General features: G+C 44.4%; 1 protein-coding gene across 10 annotated transcripts in view; it reads left to right on the top strand.

Moving 5' to 3' along the window:
- The window catches only part of CPEB1 (cytoplasmic polyadenylation element binding protein 1), a 51,093-nt gene that overhangs the window by 15,217 nt on the left and 13,466 nt on the right, over positions 1 to 22,410 (top strand). For all 10 annotated transcript variants that reach the window (XM_082198558.1, XM_082198560.1, XM_082198557.1 and 7 more), the window contains 3 exons: positions 16,939 to 17,153; positions 20,848 to 21,094; positions 21,196 to 21,309. In XM_082198558.1, coding sequence (XP_082054684.1) covers positions 16,939 to 17,153; positions 20,848 to 21,094; positions 21,196 to 21,309 — 576 coding nt within the window. The remainder of the gene's footprint in view (positions 1 to 16,938; positions 17,154 to 20,847; positions 21,095 to 21,195; positions 21,310 to 22,410) is intronic.

Here is a 22,410-nt window from a genome sequence, read left to right as displayed (position 1 = left end):
CCTTACTGTTTCTTCTGCTTTGCAATGACTCTGCAGAGCCAGAGGAACAGCAGAAGAGAGCGGATTTTGCCTATGTATGGAAAAGCCTATTTTGGAGAAGGAGTTCAAAATTTAAAACTGTGAAACATAGGAAGCGACTTTATACTGAGTCATACTGTTGGTCCACGCAGTTTAGTATTCTCTGCATGGGCTGACATTGGTTCTTCAGGGTTCCAGACAGGTTTTTAAAAAGCAAGTAGCAATGTAGATGGCCTTCCCAAGTGCATCATTCAGCAAAGGAAGAAATCTCCTTCAGTTGACTGCTTTAGTAAGCGAAGACTAGATGCTTTGTCGAGAGTCAGATTTCCAGCAGGCAAATTTCCTTCGCCATGTCTTGGTGCAGCAGCTGGCATCTTGGCAAAGTGCTGGACACCAGGACTGCAGCATTGCCCAGATTTGTCTCAAGGCCTCAGCCTGTAGGTTGGGAGGGACAAGCCCTGCCAAGTACCAGGCTTTTCTGTTGGTTCTGAGCAGTTTAGAAGCTTCTATAATGACTCAGCTGTACAAATCTACAGGGAGCTGGCTGAAAGTGCAAAAAGTTCGCAATCATGCTAAAAATACTATTGCTGATCTGCACTCTTGAAGTGCCAGTGTTTGACTACTGATGAGTTCTAAATCCAAGCATGTACTTACTGCTGTGATTCCTTTAAATCAGCTGGCAGCTCCTCTGTGACTCGCTCTCACCATCCAGAGTGGTAAAGGCTGTGTGATCTGTAGCTTTATTATGCATTGCTTACAGCGGTGCTGCTTTCATTGAAGTAGCCTTCTATTTCACCAGGTATAGAAAGTGATTCCTCTGTTGCAGATTTGTCAGCTGGGCTTTGTGACCACCTTTCTCTGGTATATTTAGTTGCAGGGAATGGCACATAGTAAAGGGACGTCTGACCGTTAAGTCCAGTCGCGGACGACTCTGGGGTTGTGGGCTCATCTCGCTTTACTGTCCGCAGACAGCATCCGGGTCATGTGGCCAGCATGACTAAGCCGCTTCTGGCAAACCAGAGCAGCGCGCGGAAACGCTGTTTACCTTCCTGCCGGAGCGGTACCTATTTATCAACTTGCACTAGCATGCTTTCGAACTGCTAGGTTGGCAGGAGCAGGGACCGAGCAACGGGAGCTCACCCCATCATGGGGATTCGAACCACCGACCTTCTGATCGGCAAGCCCTAGGCTCTGTGGTTTAGACCACAGCGCCACCCACGTCCTAGAACTGTACTGAACTGTGCTGGAAGCCTATGGTTTAAATCACTGTTTTCCTAACTTTGGTCTCTAGCTGTTTTTGGACTGCAATTCCCATCATCCCTGACCACTGGTCTTGCTAGCTAGGGCCGATGGGAGTTGTAGTCCAAAAACAGCTGGAGACCCAAGTTTGGGAAACACTGGTTTAAGCAGTTAATGTAGTTGTGGCATCTTGGTTGTGGTGGAGAGGCCATGGCTGTAGAGTGTCAAGTACTACCACCTCTTGGGAGCTAGGGCAGGGAGCACTAGGACTTGGCGAATGGTTGAAAGTTTGATAGGAGATGAAGCAACTTGCCCAGCCAATCCTCCAGAGTTTGACTGAAGTGGTCTGAGAGCAGATCCTCAAGAGGTTGCAGACATTTGCATTGCAGTTAAGACAAGATAGCAAGGAAGAAAGGCAGCAATGAACCAGAACACAGTAGGAAAGGGAGGCAAGTTACTGAGCCAACAGTTGGGTTAACTGCCGCAGCCCCTGGCGACTGTCCGGAGCCTTAGCTCACTGGTGTAGAGCACATGCATTGCATGTAGAAGTTTCCTAGGTTCAGTCCCTGGCATACCCAGTTAGAGTTGGGAAAGAAGTCCTGTCTATAACTTTACCAGGCCATTGCCAAGTTACTAGCAGATAATACTGACCTAGGGGGATAAATGGTCTGGCTCAGGTAAGAGCTACTACATTCAATGTAGTATCATACCAGTCATGGTTCCCCCCCGCCCAAAGAAACATGGGCACTGTAGGGTCTCGTAACAGCTCTGGGCAGTTCCCAGGATTCTTTGGGGGAAGTCATGACTGTACTAGAGGTATGTGAGTGCTTTAAATGTATAGCATGGATGTGACATTGGCATAAGACAAATTCTGCCAGAATAGGAATGGGCAGCTGGGTATACAGAAGATCCGGCCGCCCAGTTTTGGGAGAGGGATGCTGACACCATCCCCTCTTACTCCAATATACTAAGAATATTTCCTAATTTGGCAACTTGTATTCTACTTGCCGTACATTTCTGAGCTGAAGGATACCTTATTGGTATGGCAACAGTCGTCCACAACTTCTCCAATTTCCCTACATTCTGCATCATGGTAATGCAATGTCTGCAGCCACATCGTGTGTAAAGGTCACAAAAAGGCACAATTTCAGTTGGAGCAACAATGGGAGAAAAAGGTTCAAACCCAGAAATAGCAAATGGTCTGCCTACAACGAGTAATACAATTTCTCAGTGTCGTTGTGAATGGGAATCTTGTTGAAAGAAGTACTCCAGCCTTGCAATGCTTTAGCATAACAGCATCACTAGAAATACGAGGTACCTCCTTTAGATTGCTGCAGCACCTACCATTTTAAAATTGTTTTTATTTATGGGTGGTTACTAGGTCTCGGAATTGGGTTGTTTACCTGCCCTGGGTGACAGTTTGGTGGGTTCAGACCCAAATCCATTGCTGTCACTAGAACCCCTGGTGACCATTTGTGGCTCATTAGCAGCTTCGCTTGGCGCACCAACTACAACTGTTCCTGGACAGGGAAGTAAGGATAACCTTGTGACTAGATTACTGTAATATGCTGTAGGTAAGCATATTATCCTTGCACCTTATCCAGAAGCTACAAGTTGCTGAACTATAATAAACCCAGCATCTCTTTGGTTTTGCCAGTTTATGAGAAGCAGGGAAAAATCAATAAAAGCAGAAACAATCAGTGGTACAGTAAAACAATTGGTGTAGTTCCAAACATAGACCTTCTTATGCGGCCTAGGACCCTCATGCTTATGGGACCGCTTCTCCTGGTATGTCCTGCAGAGGACCCTAAGGTCCATGAATAATAGCTTAAAGGTCCCAGGCCCTAAGGAAGCCAGACTACCCTCCACCAGGGCCAGGGCTTTTTCAGTGATGGCTCCGACCTGGTGGAATGCTCTGTCCCACAAGACCAGGGCCCTGCAGGACTTGATCTCCTTCCGCAGGGCCTGTAAGACAGAGCTATTCTGCCTGGCCTTCAATTCGAATTAGCCTGATCCTCTATTCCCTATTCTCTTTTCCCTTTACTCTTCTATGAAGAAACCCTTTCTGGGACCACACATTTAAATTCTTCCCTGGTCTCCTTGCTGGCCCTAGTAGGACCAACTTGGCCAGTTAGCTCTGGTGATAGTTCAATGTCTACTGACTGGGTCCCCCCCCCAAAAAAAGACCCCTGAATTTTTGAATTTTATTGATATTGATGCTGCATTTTATGTTGTATTGTATGCTGTTTTATGCTGTTTTTAAGTCACATTTTAACCAGTGTTTTATATTTACTGTTAGCTGCCCTGAGCCCAGTTTTTAAACCGGGAAGGGTGAGGTATAAATAAATCTATTATTATTATTATTATTATTATTATTATTATTATTATTATTATTATTGCTGTTGTTGTTGTTGTTGTTGTTGTTGTTGTTGTTACTACTACTACTACTACTATTATTCCCGCCCCCCACGCACTATAGAAGATGGAGGAATCTGAAATAAGTAAGAAGCAAGAGGAGTTGGAGGTTGTGTTGTGCAAAAGACCTTGGCCACCATGTTGCAGGAGGAATACAATCTCTGCTATCATCACTTTCTGCCTTTGACATGGAGCCAAACAATTTGCAGCAGCGTGAATTTGGGTGGTATTATGTTTCTCTGTACTTTTTCCACTCCCGAGTCCTTTGAGGCCCAGTCAAGAGGTCAGAAACAGGTCTACTTAACTATGCCAGCAAAAGGGAGGCCACAGCAAAGAAGGCATCAGATCCTTCTCTTGTGACAACGACAGTGCCCTCCAAGAGGCCAGAGTGCATCTTGCTCTTGTATTTGAGAATTCTGTGCGCTCCCTCTCTCTTTTTAGCCTATCAGAAAAAATAAAAGAACAAACCAAAACAGGAATTTGTTCCAAAATGGGAGGTCTTCAAAGTTTATTTGCAAAATAATTACAGCAGTTTAAACTCTGTCTCAGCATTTGAATAATTTCAGTAGTAGCTTTAAGAAAGATGTGAGATCTAAGATAAATTAAGAATTAGTCAATCTATGATAAAAGTGTGTACTGGCAACAAGTAACATAATTGAAACAGGGAATAGATGGGAGGTCAGTTCTACAGTCCAAAGACCATTTTTTGCTTTATAATCTTGTAATTAATACTGTGTTTATCTCTTCATTTATATTTTTGTTTTTTGTCTTTTGGTATATCAAAAAACAACAACACCATTCTGGGGTACTAAATATATGAACATATTGTCTTTAACGTTTTGTTCATCAGTCTAAAATACAATATTTCATATTAGTAATATTAAAATTTGCCAATTTGTAAGGGGGGGAGCCCCACCATTTTTTCCTGTTCCCCACTCCCAGGTTTTCTCTTCTCTAAATATAAACGGGGTCATATAAGGCATTGTCAATGGTACCACAGTCTGGCTGTGTCTTGACAAACATCTGCACCCTTTTGCAGGCTAGATTGGAATATGATGTTTGCTTTCTCTGCTGCTGTATCGGAAATTGGAATTATAAGCAATATGTAACTGGTAGGAACAGTTTTTGACCCCAAGTCAGGATATATCCATTATCTCTAAAGGCTTGTCATGTTTTGCTTATTTTCTGGTATTTCAACACTGAAGCAGAATATAGGGAATCGTTTTGTCATGGCCAAACTAAACTATTGCTAGATATGTAGCTGAATGGACTGTTCCACTTCTGGGGAGTCTAGTTTTCAACGCCCCTCCATGTTAACTCGTGGAAAAAACAAAGTTTAATATAGCAGGGAAACACTTGTCGTTTTCTGTGCTTTCTTTTTATTATCAGGATTTATTTTTTTAAAGTGATACAACCCCCACCCTACCATTCTGCCACTTCCTACAAGTACAACCAATGCCTGAATTACTTTTGCCCAATGGGAACTTGAACCCTAAGGCTGGATTCAAGAATAGCTTTATGGTAAAGCTAAGCCTGCTTTCAACTTTAGCTAACTTGCTTTCTTGTACCTAAAACCTCAAGTCCTTTTTTCAAAAAATCAACAACTTCATGCTGTTGGTACATAGCATCAGGTCATGAAGATTTCCTCCCCTTAAATCTGCTGCCTCTATCCTTGAATGCAGTTTGGCTTCTGTGATATGGAAGAATGGTGTGCTTACCCTTGTAATTAAACCTGCTAATGTGCAATTCATTCAAGATCTGATTTTCAGGCAGAGCATAATTCAGTCAAAAAGCAAGTTCCTAGTCTTAATTTGCAAGATATATTAGCAGCGTGCAATTAGCATTTGCGGAATTTTCTTTGTTTTTCCAGCAGTAGGCAGAATATTTTTCACAGGATAGATTTATTGTGGCTCAGTATAGAGATGTGCCCTTTTCCCCCATACAGTGGTGCCTCGCAAGACGAAATTAATTCGTTCCGCAAGTTTTTTCTTCTTGCGAGTTTTTCGTCTTGCGAAGCACGGTTTCCCATAGGAATGCATTGAAAATCAATCAATGCATTCCTATGGAGACCGTCCGGGGACAGAGGGGAAGCGCCGCGCACCTTCCCCTCTGTCCCCGGACCTGTTGCCGCCCCTTGGTTCAAAAGGGGTCCGGGGAGAGAGGGGAAGGCGCGCTTGCCTTCCTCTCTGTCCCCTCTTTTGAAGCAAGGGGCGGAGGGGAGAAGATTGCTTCTCCCTGTTGCAGCCCCTTGGTTCAAAAAGGGGCCGGGGACAGCGGGGAAGATGCGCTGCGCTTCCCCGCTATCCCCGGAGCTTGTGGGGCAAGCTTCGTTTTGCGACGCAAGCCCATAGGGAAATGCATCTTGCGAAGCGGCTGAGAAAACGAAAAACTCCTTCGTCTAGCGAGTTTTTCGTCTTCCGAGGCGTTCGTCTTGCGGGGCACCACTGTATCAGTAATGCTGTTTACAATAGAAAGTTTAGATTGTACATAAAACTCGGAATATTGTGTTTGAAACTTGGAGTGTGTTGTCCAAGCTGCCTTTGAATTTACTGTATTTTTTGCTCTATAAGACTCACTTTTTCCCTCCTAAAAAGTAAGGGAAAATGTGTGTGTGTCTTATGGAGCGAATGCAGGCTGCGCAGCTATCCCAGAAGCCAGAACAGCAAGAGGGATTGCTGCTTTCACTGCGCAGCGATCCCTCTTGCTGTTCTGGCTTCTGAGATTCAGAATACTTTTTTTCTTGTTTTCCTCTTCCAAAAACTAGGTGCGTCTTGTGGTCTGGTGCGTCTTATAGAGCGAAAAATACGGTACTGACTTTGTGCTAAATAGGGATTTCCTGGTCTAAGATATGAAATGTTGGTGTGGAGCGCGAATGGCTGTGTACAGTTAACTTCTCTATGGTTGCCAATACAGTTAGTCCTGTCTCTTAACACTCCATATGGAATGTTGTCATGATAGTACTTTTAGTAGTAGTCATGTGTAATGAAGGAGAGGATAAAAACATTCAGAGCCCCTTCAAATAATCCCTGTTTACTCTGCATTCATGATTATTTGTGCCCATGATGCTACTGAGGTGGTCATAATGTGATCTTGTTTTCAGTACCGTTTGTATCTGGAAAAGTTTCTGGGGTTGTAAGAATTGCTTCGAAGGGACCCGGATGGCTCTGTGGTCTAAACCACTGAGCCTCTTGGCTTTGCCAATCAGAAGGTCGGCGGTTCGAATCCCCGCAACAGAGTGAGCTCCCGTTGCTCGGTCTTGCCAACCTAGCAGTTCGAAAGCACGCCAAAAAGTGGAAGTAGATAAATAGGTACTGCTCCGGCAGGAAGGTAAACAGCGTTTCTGTGCGCTGCTCTGGTTTCGGTGTTCCATTGCACCGGATGACCTGAAAAAACTGACTGCAGACAAACACCGGCTCCCTCGCCTGTAAAGCGAGACGAGCGCCGCAACCCCAGAGTCATCTGCGACTGGACCTAACTGCCAGGGGTCCTTTACCTTTTAACAACTGCTTCACTTCCAGTCGGGGCATATTGTGTAACTTGATGCTGAAATCCCATAACTTTCCATACCACAATTGTTTGCAGAATTTCGGGGCTGCTTTTGTTATGCCCCTGTGGCAGTTTTAGAGAACAACCAATAAAGTAAGATCTGGAAACAGTCCAGTATAAATTCACCACTAATGCACTATTATTTGTGTCGGGAATGTGGCTGGATCTGTGCCATACATTTAAAGCGCTCCTACGACACTTCAACAGTCATGGCTCTGCCCTCCCCAAAATAATCCTGGGAACTGTAGCTTAAGGGTGCTGAGAGTTGTTAGGAGACACCTCAGAGCTACAGGTCCCAGCATCCTTAAACTACAGTTCCTGTTGTTCTTTGGGGGAAGCCATGGCTGTTAAAATTATTACAAGTGCTTCAAATGTGTGCTGTGGATGTGATCCATGTTGTGGAATACACCTGGTGAGGAAAGCCCTCACAACAGCCTGGAAGGCCCATCGTAGCCTCATGCGCTTTGAACTAGGAGTTCTTCTCTCTGACTTCCCATTCAGTTTCCTCCCCACATGTTGCTGGATTTGTACAGATGTGTACATCTGCGCATTCCAAGTCGCTCTTCCTAGTTAAGGATATAACAAGAGCCTCCTGGATCAGGCCAGAGGCCCATCTATTCTAGCATCCTATCCTCACAGTGACCAACCAGATGCCTGTGGAAAGCCTGCAAGCTGGAGATGAACACAACAGCTGGCATTTAGGGACACAATACCTCTTGACAGTGGATGCAGAATCTAGTAGTTGTGGTTAGTAGCTATTGAATTTGCTTTTTGTTTGTAAAAGCGTTGAATGTAGGGAAAGTATTTGTTGTTGTTGTTGTTAGGGACGCAGGTGGCGCTGTGGTCTAAACCACTGAGCCTAGGACTTGCTGATCAGAAGGTCGGCGGTTCGAATCCCCGTGATGGGGTAAGCTCCCGTTGCTCGGTCCCTGCTCCTGCCAACCTAGCAGTTCAAAAGCACATCAAAGTGCAAGTAGATAAATAGGTACCGCTCTGGCGGGAAGGTAAACGGCGTTTCCGTGCGCTGCTCTGGTTCGCCAGAAGCGGCTTAGTCATGCTGGCCACGTGACCCGGAAGCTGTACGCCGGCTCCCTCGGCCAGTAAAGTGAGATGAGCGCCACAACCTCAGAGTCGTCCGCGACTGAACCTAACAGTCGGGTCCCTTTACCTTTATTATTGTTATTGTTATTACTATTATTATTTATTTTTTAAAATTGTATACCATTCTTCACCTGCAGATCCAGGGCGGTTCACAACATAAAGTTAGAATATTAAAAAACCCCAAATGCATAGTAAAAATAAGAACAACAAACCAATATTCCCTTTCCCACAACACATTTAAAAGGGCATTGGATTTGGTCAATACAGCACATTGTTCCCTGTGACAAGGGAGCTCCGTGTAGACATTTGTTTAAAATTATTTTGTTGGCTGTTCTTCATTGCCACAGGCAATCCCAGAGCTCGGTGCAGAACTTGAAGCGAAACAACAAACACAGCCTGCAATACATGATCAACCCTTTTAAACCACCGGGAGGCTTTCTGTAGTACTAAAACAGCAAAGGCTCAGCATTAATGTTTAGCATCCAGCTGCACGCAGAACTGCTTTCAGCTGGTGTCCAAAATGCATGCAGATAACCTCCAGATCTCTTTGCAAGGAGGGAGTCCCTTAATGGGGGTGCCACCACCAAGAAGGCCCCAAAGTTCCCAAGCAACTTTTTTTTTTTAAACGGAATGCTTCACAAATTTGCACGTCATCCTTGTGCCATTATAATCTTCTCAGCTTTAGTATTATGCTAAAGTGAGCATCCAAGCAGCCATTGTGCAGTAGGCTTAAGGCTCCAACTCTTGCTCTGGAGTAAGCCCCATTTGAAGTGTGTGGGGCTTATTTCTGCAGAGACCATTTTACAGAGGACGGGGGTGTTGGTATAAAATATTTTCCCATGTCTGCATTTCCTAAGCTTCCCACCCCACCTATGTAAGGCTTGGGTAGTCTTTTTATATTCACCCTTGGGCTGTGTACGCATTCCTGTTTCCTCTGCGATCAGTGTGCTCCTACTTCTGCTTTGACATTAACCACAATCCATATCTGTTCTGTATCTATCTCATCGTTTCCTATGGAATACTGCATTTTGGTGCGTTTCCCTGCGCAAACAGCTTCAATCTAAATTGAGAGAAATAATTACCTTTGTTGTGATTTCCCCTCTGCAATGTTTATATAGCCCTAGCTGCTTTTACAATGGGTCCCATGGAACTGCCCTTCCCTTTTTATTTTATTTCCTTGCTCAGAAGTATTCTTGCATATTTTTGCTAGATGCTCTTATGAGAGGCGTGGGAATACAAGTGTTAACAGCTGTGAGGCTTTCTAATCGTATGCTGTCGTCTTTGACGGGATAGAGAGCCAGTATTCTGCCTGGCCTCTGAATCCGTGGAGTCGATTTACTCCTAGAAAGAGGGAAGATTGTCCTTCTCTGTGCTTATTGATCTGGTATAGAAAAGAAAAAGTTCCACCAGATTATTCCATAGAGAGGGTCTCTCCAGTGCTTAATAGAACAGCTGAGTCACAAGTGATGATGCTTGGGCTATTGCCAGCTTGGGAGTGGCAGTTCTTGGACAGAGCAACAGAATTACAGTACAGGAAGATTTGCTTAATTCTTCTCCTTTGGCGATGCCATTCTGGAGTGAGCTGTGCTGGATTAAGACCACCTAAGGCAGCCCTCTTTCTCCTTCCGCCAGAGACACTGTATTTGGCCATTCCTTTGTGTTTCTCTTCAAGCTTATTTTGCAGATAGCATTCACAAAATCATGTGCAGTTCAGTCTCTGACTCCTTGCTGAGTTCTTTGGTGTTGCTTCTGAACCTTAAATTCATCAGTCCTCCTAGGTACAGTGCTACCTTGGTTCTCAACGCCTTGGTACTCAAACAACTTGGAACCCAAACACTGCAAGCCCAGAAGTGTTCAGTTTGCGAACCTTTTTCGAAAGCCAAATGTGCTCCGTTTTGAGTGTTACACTTCTGATTTGAGTGCCACATTTCTGTTTTCAGTGTTACGCTGAGGTCTGTCTGTTTTTCCTATTTTGTGTTTTTGTAACTGTGTAGCACCCAGTTCAGCTACTGATTGATTGTGTGACTGCAGTACATTGTTTATTGGTTTCATTTTATGCATCAGTAGTCTCGTTAGATAGTAAAATTCACGTTAAACTGCTGTTTTAGGGGTTGTTTTTAAAAGTCTGGAACAGATTCATCCATTTTGCATTGCTTTCTATGGGAAAGTGCACCTTGGTTTTGGAATGGACTTCCGGAACGGATTAAGTTTCAGAACCAAGGTACCACTTCATGAATATTAACTTTTCTAGGCCACTGTCTAGGGGACCGAAGTTTTAAAATTTGCCATTGTGTGTTGTGCTGTATGTGGCAAGCACATGAACATACCAAGACACAGCCATCTCAGTAAATTGTATCTTCCTTTATCAGTCATTTGAGTCCCATTGTAGTCAGTTGTCACTAGCTTGTGTGGTACACTCTTGAGAGTGCTGTCTGCTTCACATAGTTTTGTTCTCAGGCTGGCAATAAGAGGCAGACGGTTGTCTCACTAAGATTGAGCTGTCAGGTCTTTGCCATTAAAGCATTACATTGATTAAGCTGTGCCACTGGCTCAAGCCAGTTTCCTTTCTTCCATTCCATTTGGCCATGTTTGTTGCTAAATGATAAAAGGATCCAGTTGAGAAAGTCTTAACGTGTCTTTGGGAGAAGCTTTAATTCAGTCCTGTACTGGGGTTCCATGCAAATTGTGTATTTCCTCTCCCATTTATTTGAATGGAGAAACATGTTCCTTCTCTGTCCTTGCGTCTGCCCCATAGTGAATATTTGCTAATTGGCTCTTATATGTGGACGTTTCACAGGAGTGTAGGTCCCCAGATGCTTTAAAATACACTATTTTTTAACAGTTGCATGTCACCTTTCAGTCCGTTAAGTTCTCAAGTCCGCTTGCATCATTTTTAAACAATTCTAAAGCAATGGTTTTTAAAACCTGCATATATTACAACCCAATTTTTTATATGTTTTATATGTTTTATTTATATATTTAAAACAACAATAATACATATATAAAACCAATTCAGATGCAATGCAGATACCAACTGGAAATAGGAAATAAAAGTTAGAAATAAATAAGCATACTTTCTTCTGAATTAGGGGAAATAAAACAATGAATCTCTCCCATTAGGAAAAAAGAATAAGAAATAATTTATTTGGAGCAGTGGTGTGTAATTTACTTATAAATAGCCAGGGGTAAGGTGAACCCTAATGTAATTTGCCAACGTGACTACTACAGACTATTCAATATAGTGAAACTACAGATTAAAGAGCTCCAGAACCTGGGCAAGGAGGCAATGGAATTGCAGCACTGGTGTGAGCACATGCAAAACCAAAAATCATATATACCATAATTGCCTGAATATAAGCCACACTCTCCCCCCCCCAAAAAAATCCAATTGTAAAAAGTCAAGTGCGGCTTATATTTACAACCTTACCTGCAAAGCGGCACAACTCTCCCCTCCCCCTGGAAGCAGTGTGGGGCAATTGGGGGGGGCGCTTGCAAAGCAACACGGCTCCTCCCCCCCCCCCAGCGGCCTGCGAGTGTGGGGCAATGACGCCCGTCCCGTCCGGGGCTCCCAAGCCTCCCCCAATCCGCCAAATTTTAAAGGTGCGGCTTATTTGCAGGTGCAGCTTATATTCGGGCCCATACAGTAAATGCTGGTGGGGTTCTGATTTTGAAGTAGTTACTCAGAAAAGGGAACTTGAGTTTTGTGGAGTGTCTCAATGTACTGTTGGCTGTGAAAAGGGCAAATCTAGCGTTAAGGAATTAGTAGGAAAAATATGAACAAAACTATAAGCTTATTAGTGCTATCCCAAATCCTTGGGTGCAGCTACATTGAAAATAATTGTGCAAAAGTTCTAACAGCACCATCTCAAAGGAGATGGAGCTTGAAAACATAGAAAATGGCAGCTGAAAAGTCATCAAGGGATTGGTACACCTTAACACTGAAATGCATTTGGGACTTGTTAGACTAGGAAAATAAATAACTGAAGAAAGGGCATGATAGAGGCTTTCAAAATTATTAGCTGCAATGGGAATAAAGGAGGTAATTTCTTGGTCAGCTGAGGAATGGAGCCTTGCAGGATATGTGGTTAACTCGTCTTCTAGAAGGCAGGGTTAAAACAAGAAGGTGTTTACTGTGAACATCAGGAAAGGAAGGGAATCTTCCTACCCGTTCCCAGTCTTCACTGCTTCCAATAGAAGAGCTGGGTTAATGGTTCCTGGTCCTTTTGGGGCATGTTGGAGGATGTTGAGGCAGGAATTGTTAGTTAGTATTATTTTGTAATTTATTGGTTGTTTTCTCTTTTTTAAACCCTCAAAAGCAGATAAGCTAAAAAGATAGAACAGTTATTTTAAAAAAATTAAAATTTTGAAAAAACTAAAATCGGCAATAAACTAAAATGCACACCTCTTATTCAGTGATTGGACAACTGGGCAGTGTGTGTGTGTGTGTGTGTGTGTGTGTGTGTGTGTGTGTGTGTATTTAAAGAGTGATTGCCACCAATACCAAAAGAAGATTCAAATAAGGTTCTGTAGGAGAACATTGCTCTTAGCTAGGGCTGGGTAATGTTCTGTCCCAAACTGGTTTGAAGTCCACATGCAGGAATAGACACTTTGCTGCTTCTCCCTTCCCTCCTTATTTTTTCCTTCCTCATTTCAGACCTTGTGATATATCAGTATATTGCAATGTTTACCTGGTGATATATCACAGTGTTCAGTTCAGTTCGATGTATTGTGTTTTGCAAGCAGCCATTAAACAAATAAAAACAAGAATAACAAGAATACTGCTAATAGTGGTTTACATTTCTACTCCCCAACCATTATAGGGTAAATCATTTCCCCTTCCCCCTTTTCAGTTTTATGACGTGAATTTGTAAAGCCTCGGTAAGCAGTTTGGATGTTCTAAAGGTTATATACCTCTCTACATCAGACAACAACAAAAACGGGCTTTGCAAGAGAACGTCCTTCCCGTCTGCGATCTTAACAATGGGTGGATATAATTTGTTTCTAAGGTCATCATAAAAAGCTCATTCAAGGAGTACATGAGTTATGACACAGAACTGCAGCTGCAAACTCTGTCCTCCTTAGGAACTCCTTTGTGTCGGCCCATCCAATCTGCTAACGGAAGGTCATTTAGTCTTGCCTGTGTGAAAGCTGTGCTCATTTCAACATTTGGCAAATCTACCAGATATCTTGGCAGGGGTGGATAACAATAGAATTTTAAAAAGCATACAATTTGTTTCACAGTGTTGAAAACCAGATACTGCCCATCCCTAGTTGGTAGGAAACATGCCACTCCAGCTTTCTGCAAGGGCAATAGAACATACAAATCCACACAACTAGTTGGGAGTCGAGAGTCTTCTTCAAAGGTCTTCTGGTCTTTGTGGATCTGTTGAAGCAGAGATATGTCCTGATTTGGACAGCAAAAACACATATCAAACACCAGGAGACATTTGCTCTGTGAGTGCTACAGGAGGAGGCCTCTCTGCTGCAGCTGTGGGTGGAAGTGTACCTCCTGTCTGTCTCAACAGGGAGTTCATGATGTCCACATAGACTGGCCGGGTCAGGAAGTGATTGTTCAGGTGGTGTAACCTCTCCGTGAATATAGCCATCCAGGCTATCATAGCAGAACGGAGATTGACCCTGTGTGCAACCTCTCACAACCAGAATACGATACTCGGTATCTCTAGATTCTGGCTGCGTGACAGCGTTCCTGCCCCTTCTGTCCAAGGTGCTTGGAAGCTCCTTTTGACCAATTTTTGGAAACAACTTGCAGGGCCTTGGTTTCCCCACCACCACAAAACCCTTGTTGTTATAATATTGAAATGCTTTTTTCAGATAGGAAGCCACCTTGCTTTAGAACCCTTGCATCTAGAAATTGGCAGGATTGCAGGCCCACCATGAAGCCTGGAACACCGAGCTCTGAAGCTTCTGAGGCAGAATATTGCTGTTGCTGTAGAGTTCTGAGAATCTGCTTTGTGTGTGGGTGGTGTTAGTATCTGGCCCTCTGTGGTTAAAGAAGCATTCAGTTGGTGTTTGCTTAATGCTTAAACCAAAGATGGTGTGAGTAAGCTTCCACCTGAGGTGAGGCAGGTAGATACCCAAAAGGAGGCACCAGTTATGGAATGCTTTCTCCGGAAAAGTTTGCCTTGCCACTGACACCCATTGCCTGATTTCAGGTAAAAGGACCTTTGAACAATTCCATCCCCAATCTTTTCCAATGTAATTTTAATCCTGCTTACTGTTCTTAGCTACTTCATGATTTTGTGGCTTACAGCTTATATGGATTTTACACTTCTTTTTTGTAAGCAACCCTAGAATATAATTGAAGGGCAGTATAAAAGTAATTACAACAAATAGGAGCATCGTACTGCTTCTTGTCTCCTAGACAGTGTCTCTGTCGTCACATTCTGTTAAAATTGAATACCAACTTACCTGAATCTGTTCTAAAAATGGGACAAATTAAATTCAGGCAGGGTTTCTTTGGCTATGAAGCCAACATTGGTGAGGAGACGCCAGTTAATTTTCATAGGAGCAATAAGCATCCCGAACAAGATGGTTCTCTGAGGATAGCATCAGCTTCCCTCCAAACCACCTTCGCATTATAGGAAACCACACCATCAGATTGCTTGGACAAGGATATCCAGCGCTAGTATGATGGAGAAGAAGGCATTAGAATATGAAGCTCTTTACCGGTTGGGTTTCTTATGTTCAGACAAGCTGTTCAGCAGGGCAGGGAGCCTAACACAGAGGTAAAACATGTTGCATTAGCATCCAGATATAAATACTCATTTGATACCCAGTTGCACGGTAACTGTCCCTTAAGACTCATCAAAGCAAGAACCACAGCCACCAGTGCACAGCTTATCTTTGCAGGTCTCTGTTTGCTTTAAGTTCAGGTTTGCCTTAAGTTACTGTAAAAGCCAGGAATCACCTGGTTGAGCTCAATTCTTGCTGAGATTTCCATGTTAAGGAAATCCACATTTGATACCCATACTTCAAGATTGGAACCCATAATAAATCATGCAAATAGAATGCTAGCGGGTTGACTTTACCTGTTATACGTTCTGCAGTGAGCCTACTCATGAGTTGTGTAAGCAGCCCCCCAGCCAGCATAGTCTTCCATCTGTTGCGAGTGAGAAACGGCTGCCAGCACAATAATCCAGTGCTGCCTCTGCAGTGTTAAGCTGGACATAAAGATGATAGATAACATGGATAAAAATGTATCTACAGAAGACTGTGTAGGGACTTTGTTTACACAGGGACAGATAAGACATCTGAACTAGAAAACGATGTGAACTAATTAATTAGGAGACCCCAAGACTCTTCTATTTTAGGCAATTTATAGTTAATACATGTTGGCATTTTCCCATTTTAAGTTTCCTAAAACTTGAGTGCTAATAGATGAGCATCCTTGCTAAGGTGATTTACCTGGGGTGAAGGAGTAAGGAGTGTACTCATAAAGGGCTCAGAGCGCCACTTGCTGAATATTACAACAACAAAGGATTCTGCATGTGTTCAAGTGCATACTTGAAATCATGAGGGCCGGCAACTTTTCTTTTTAAAAAGGTAAGGTACAATTCTCCTATCTCTGCAAACGTGCCCAGGTGCCTACTTACCAGCTTAGCATAGCACAGGTTCTTTTCTTACTCTTTACTGCAAGTAAAGCCTCTCTAGCTATTCTACTTGAAAATACAAACATAGAAGCCCAGTCAAGATGTAGGCAAGGAAAATGCCAACATCTTGGCAGAGCTCTTGCTTCTGCTTCTCAAAGCAACACAATCTCTCTGTGTCTGGTGATTTGCCCATTTGCTTGTGTGCAGCTATAGAGAGTCCAGTGGTGTGTTGGAGGGGACTGGGCGAGGTTTATCTGCAAGGGGAGCACACAACAAGCAGAGCCACTGTCATGGATAATGCCCTTTGTGTAAACTGCTTTGAGCTGAAAGCATTGTTGATGACAGTGGCTCTGCTTACAGGCCCTAGTGTAAGCAGAACACATGGTTTAATGTAGTCTGTGTGCACAGTGAGATGAAAAGAACGAGGCAGCCTTGACAATTAGATTTGGCAGGTCCCATATCACTGAAGTATCCGAGATCGTGCATAACTTGCACATTGCCTCTGCTTGCAGCTTTGCCTGGCATGTTGTGCTTCTCGAGAGCAAAACATGTTCATGGGACCAGTGGATCCATCTCCTGATGTCCTTGCCTGAGATGTTCATGTGGCCATGAGGCATCTCATAAATGGTCCGCACCATTCCCCTTGTGTGCAGAGCCACAGATGGCAGGGTCCTGCATGCAGTAGCTGGTGGAACAGCAGGAGTCGTGGGACAGCAAATGAAAGCTTGGACAGGTCACCATATATTTATTTTTACTCAGAAGTATTGGTGCCAGTGTGCTTGGTATAGGTGGGCATCTGCATTGGAGCAATTAGCACAGATCTTTGTGGGCAGTCCTTTAGTTCCCTGACACAGCAATGGATGGTGATTTATAATCCTCAAGGAGGTATTTTCCCCAAATTGATTTTTTCTTTTCTTTTTGAGAGCAAACAAGTACCATCTGGTTGAAGGGGGAGCAGAGGGTACCAGGGCTGAAGAGTACATAAAGCATCACTTTGTCTCTTTTGCAGTTCTTAGTGTGTTTAGCAATCCCCTGGGGAAGCCCCCTGTGAATTTCCTGACAATGGATCCCATTGGCTCTGAGCTGACTGATAGCCTTCCGAACCCTTTGAGGGGTTCCCGCCTGGACAACGCCCGTTCGTTCCTGTATTCACGCTCCAGCAGCCCCTCAGACTCTGACACCAGTGGATTCAGCTCTGGTTCTGACCATCTCTCAGACTTTCTTGTAAGTTGCTAGGGAGGTTGTATCCTTTCGGTGGGGAGGTTGTGGCAGGGCAGGTGGGTACTCTGAAATTCTGAATTTATTTGATGGCACTTCGGAGAACATGGTCTGGCTGCGGACTCCCCATCCAGCCGCTAGGAAATGGGAGAATACTCAAGCAGCTGGATGGGTGGATTTAAGCTATTCTGGTTTCCCAAACTATAGCTTTTTACAAGCCAAATGGCACCAGCATCAGAGTCCTGCTTCGGATTCTACAATTTAAATAAGCGTTGCACATTCCGCTGGGTCTACTGATCATTGATCTGTTGGTCTTGTGCAAGATATACACCACAACACTTGGTTTCCTGCTCATTACAAAGTCGGAAGGGATATTTTTTTCTACACTAAATTTGTTGGTTAGGGCAAAATAGCTTTAAGAAGGAATAGAGGATCTGAAAATTGGGCGGGGGGCAGGATGGACAGTTGTACCTTGGAAGTCAAACAGATCTGTTCCGGAAGTCCATTCGACTCCCAAAAAAAGCAAAGCGTGGCTTCTGATTGGCTTCAGGAAGCTCCTGCAGCCAATCAGAAGCCACATTGGACGTTTGGCTTCCCAAAAAAAACTGTTTGAAACCCTCACTTCCAGGTTTTGATAGTCTGGGAGCCAATTTGTTCAGCAACTAAGGCGTTTGACGACCAAGGTACGACTGTATTCTGTAACTGCTGCAAAATAAACAGGTTGTGAAATGCAGCGCATCTTTGGATGGACTTCTGGTGACAGAACTCATCAAATTGCTTTTCGTTAGGGAACAGAGTAAGGACGAGGAAAGACATCATTTAGCGGGTTAGTAGGAGTACAGAGACTGAGCTGGATGCAGAAGATTATCCCTCCTGTTGACTTGCTGTTAAGCTTACCCTCCTCTTTACACACAGGCTTCTGAGCTGTTGGTTGTCACTGCCTTCATCTGAAGCCTTTCCTGAAGCTAGAAACAAAGCTTTCTTAACTCTGCAGAGAGTTGTAGAATTCTGTGCTGAAGACGCGGGTGGCGCTGTGGGTTAAACCACTGAGCCTAGGACTTGCCGATCAGAAGGTCGGCGGTTTGAATCCCTGTGATGGGGTGACCTGTTGCTTGGTCCCTGCTCCTGCCAACCTAGCAGTTCAAAAGCATGTCAAGAGTGCAAGTAGATAAATAGGTACCGCTCCGGCAGGAAGGCAAACGCCGTTTCCGTGCGCTGCTCTGGTTCGCCAAAAGTGGCTTAGTCTTGCTGGTCACATGACCCAGAAGCTGTACACTGGCTCCCTCGGCCAATAAAGCGAGGTGAGCGCCGCAACCCCAGAGTTGGCCACGACTGGACCTAATAGTCAAGAGTCCCTTTACCTTTACCTTATTAATTGTATGTAGTTGATAAAAGTATTTATAAGCCACCCTCTCACAAAACATCAGGGCACTTGACAACAACACAGAAACCATCAAAAGTAACACAAGAGAATCATCAAAACGACCAGTTATGCAAGAAAATTTTAAATAACCACAGCTCTGTCCGACATAAAGAAGTCTCCAAGAGATGCATGGAAAGCAAGGATTGCCTCCCAAATCTCAGTGATCAGTCAGGGAGATAAGGGCTCAGAGGGCAGCTCTTAAGGTGTCCTGGACCCAAGTTGTCCAGGGCTTTGTAAAACAGGTATACTAGCCTAATACCAAGCACTGCCACTTTTGCCATAGGTCTGAGAAGAGACATGGCAATAAGCTGTCAATGTTAACATGAACGTTGTTTGTTTCATGTGCAGGGCCTTAGCCAGCCATATATGTAGCTCTGGAAGCTTGCATTTAATGAGCCTATTCTTGTTGCGTGTAGATACAAGCTGCATATAATTTAATGAATGTGGCAGCTGCCAAAATACAGTTAATTATGCCTGCCATGGTAACGTGGATTTGGAATTCTTGGCCGTTATTATTATTTATGATTAGCAGCATTTGCTTGTCATTTTATACAAAGAAGTCTTAGAGTGACTTCACTTAACAAGGTAAAATACAAGCGTGCAATATCAGCTAAAAGCCATATTTTCTAAAATCACATGATGTTCATTTTGGCTCTGAAAGAAATACTAGATGCATAGCAGTTTGGGTAAGGATGGGGAGAAAAAGCTTGGAAGGAAATAAATGTTGCAACCTTGCTTCAGGGTTTTGAAGCATCTTTTTTACTGTGCTTTGCACAGAGACTTCCAAAACGACTAGAAGCATGCCGTAGACAAAAGCAGAAATTTTCTAGCATTCAACCCATTAGATGGTCTTAAATCGCACATTTGGCTCATCCATTAGGGTCATTTAGTACTTTCCTTGTGGATAATCTTCTGGTAATTTAATACTTTACCTTGAAGACTCAAACAGACTCCCCCACCTGCCTTTCGAGACATTCCTTACTCTTTCATTATATTAAGTTGAGAAAATATATGAGGAGTCCATGAAAAAAAAATAATAATAATAATAATAATAATTTATTATTTATACCCCGCCCATCTGGCTGGGTTTCCCCAGCCACTCTGGGCGGCTTCCAAAAGAATATTAAAATACTATGATACATCAAACATTAAAAGCTTCCCTAAACAGGGCTGCCTTCAGATGTCTTCTAAAAGTCTGATAGTTGTTGTTCTCTTTGACATCTGGTGGGAGGGAGTTCCACAGGGAGGGCGCCACTACCGAGAAGGCCCTCTGCCTGGTTCCCTGTAACTTGGCTTCTCGCAGTGAGGGAACCGCCAGAAGGCCCTCGGTGCTGGACCTCAGTGTCCGGGTAGAACGATGGAGGTGGAGACGCTCCTTCAGGTATACTGGACCGAGGCCGTTTAGGGCTTTAAAGGTCAGCACCAACACTTTGAATTGTGCTCGGAAACGTACTGGGAGCCAATGTAGGTCTTTCAAGACCGGTGTTATGTGGTCTTGGTGGCCGCTCCCAGTCACCAGTCTGGCTGCCGCACTCTGGATTAGTTGTAGTTTCCGGGTCACCTTCAAAGGTAGCCCCACGTAGAGCGCATTGCAGTAGTCCAAGCGGGAGATAACCAGAGCATGCACCACTCGGGCGAGGCAGTCCGCGGGCAGATAGGGTCTCAGCCTACGTACCAGATGGAGCTGGTACACAGCTGCCCTGGACACGGATTTAACCTGTGCCTCCATGGACAGCTGTGAGTCCAAAATGACTCCCAGGCTGCGCACCTGGTCCTTCAGGGGCACGGTTACCCCATTCAGGACCAGGGAATCCCCCACACCTGCCCGCCTCCTGTCCCCCAGAAACAGTACTTCTGTCTTGTCAGGATTCAATCTCAATCTGTTTGCCGCCATCCATCCTCCAACCGCCTCCAAACACTCACACAGGACTGTCACCGCCTTCACTGGTTCTGATTTGAAAGAGAGGTAGAGCTGGGTATCATCTGCATACTGATGAACACCCAGCCCAAACCTCCTGATGATCTCTTCCAGCGGCTGCATGTAGATGTTGAAAAAAAGATACTGGGTCCTTTCATAGTTTGAAATCGTTCCACCACCCCAATCCCCTTGCTTTTGTTAAGTATCCTGAATTCATAATTGTAGCTTTCCTACCACTGGCTAAGGTGCGATCATAGAGAGAGATGAGGGATCTTAGGGTGCTTTAGATTAACCGCTGCATTGAAATTATACATACTTGGCTCCTTCAAACTGGGTTTCTTAACACATTTCTCTTGCAGTCGAATCTCCGGATCTCCCCACCGATGTCATTCCTGCCTCTTGGTGGCATTGCCAGGGATTCCTTAAGTGGAGCAGGATCCCACCTGGATCAAGATCAAGCCACTCTTGCTTCAGTCACTTCCACCCCAACCAGCATCCCCAAGCAGTGGTCTGGAGCATCTACCTGGCCTTCCTGGGGCATCCAAGACTCCGTGGACGACCCGTTCAGTATCGAAAGGGAAGCCAGGCTTCACAAGCAGGCAGCGGGTGAGTCAGAGCCTGGCCTTGCATGGGGAGATTGGCACGGGTGCAAGATGAATGCTGAGCTCTTAGACGAAGCTCCTCTCTCTTTTGGTTCTTGTCTTCAGCTGTGAACGAGGCAACCTGCACATGGAGTGGGCAGCTTCCGCCCCGAAACTACAAGAATCCAATCTACTCCTGCAAGGTGTTTTTAGGAGGAGTCCCCTGGGATATCACAGAAGGCAAGTAACTGCTAAGGCAGGTTGTGGAGTGAAGGGTCTGGCTTTCTCTAGCTCTTTTCCCCACCCCACTTCATTAAGGTGTGATTATACAGTGGTGCCTCGCAAGACGAAAAGAATCCGTTCTGTGATTCTCTTCGTCTAGCGGTTTTTTTGTCTTGCGAAGCAAGCCCAATGAAGGATTAGCGCTATTAGCGGCTTTTAGCGGCTTATCTGCTGATCGGATCAGCTGATAAGCGGCTTAGCGGCTTAGAAAAAGGGGGGGGAGGAAAAAATCAGCAGGAACTCGCAAGACATTGTCGTCTTGCGAAGCAAGCCCATAGGAGATTCGTTTTGCGAAGCACCTCCAAAACGGAAAACTCTTTCGTCTAGCGAGTTTTCCGTCTTGCGAGGCATTCGTCTTGCGGGGCACCACTGTAACTGTCTTGTTGTGACCTTTGTTCCTAATTTACAGGGGACGTTTCGCACTGTAGAGACTGTCCCTCCGGTTTCTCTAAAGCAGGGCTGGCTGACCTGCTGCTCTCCAGATGATGTTCTTCTTGTTGTTAATTCAGTTTATATACTGCCCCCTATCAGAAGATTTTAGGGTGGTGTACAACATTAAAAACACTTTGCAGAACATCAATGATAAAAACATTGAAAAACCTAACGACAGATAGACAAATAGTAAAATAATAATTATAATAACAAAATAATAATTGCAACAACAGTCCACTTCCCCACACTTTCACAAACCGTAGGTTATTTAATAGCCATAGGCCTCGGAAAAGAGGAATGTTTTTGCCTAGTATCTAAAGACATGCACTGATGGCACCAGGCAAGCCTTTCTGAGGAGAGCATTCCACAATCGTGGAGCCACCTAGGAAAAGGCCCATTGACTTGTTGCCACCCTCTGACCCTCTCTGGAATGGGGGGGACGCAGAAGAGTCTCGGACGAAAAGCACATGCATTTAGTTCATGTTGCTGAACTAAAACTCCCATTGCAGCGGCCATCATTGCCGCTGGTCAGGGATGATGGGAACTGCGGTTAGCAATGTCTGGAGAGAGACAGGTTTCCCATTCCTGGTCTGAAGGTGGTTATTAATGTTTCAGAGCAAGATTAAG

The sequence above is a fragment of the Podarcis vaucheri genome, assembly GCF_965113315.1.
Source record: "Podarcis vaucheri genome assembly, chromosome: 14".
Taxonomy (NCBI): domain Eukaryota; kingdom Metazoa; phylum Chordata; class Lepidosauria; order Squamata; family Lacertidae; genus Podarcis; species Podarcis vaucheri.
This window is presented reverse-complemented; position numbering and strand designations above follow the sequence as displayed.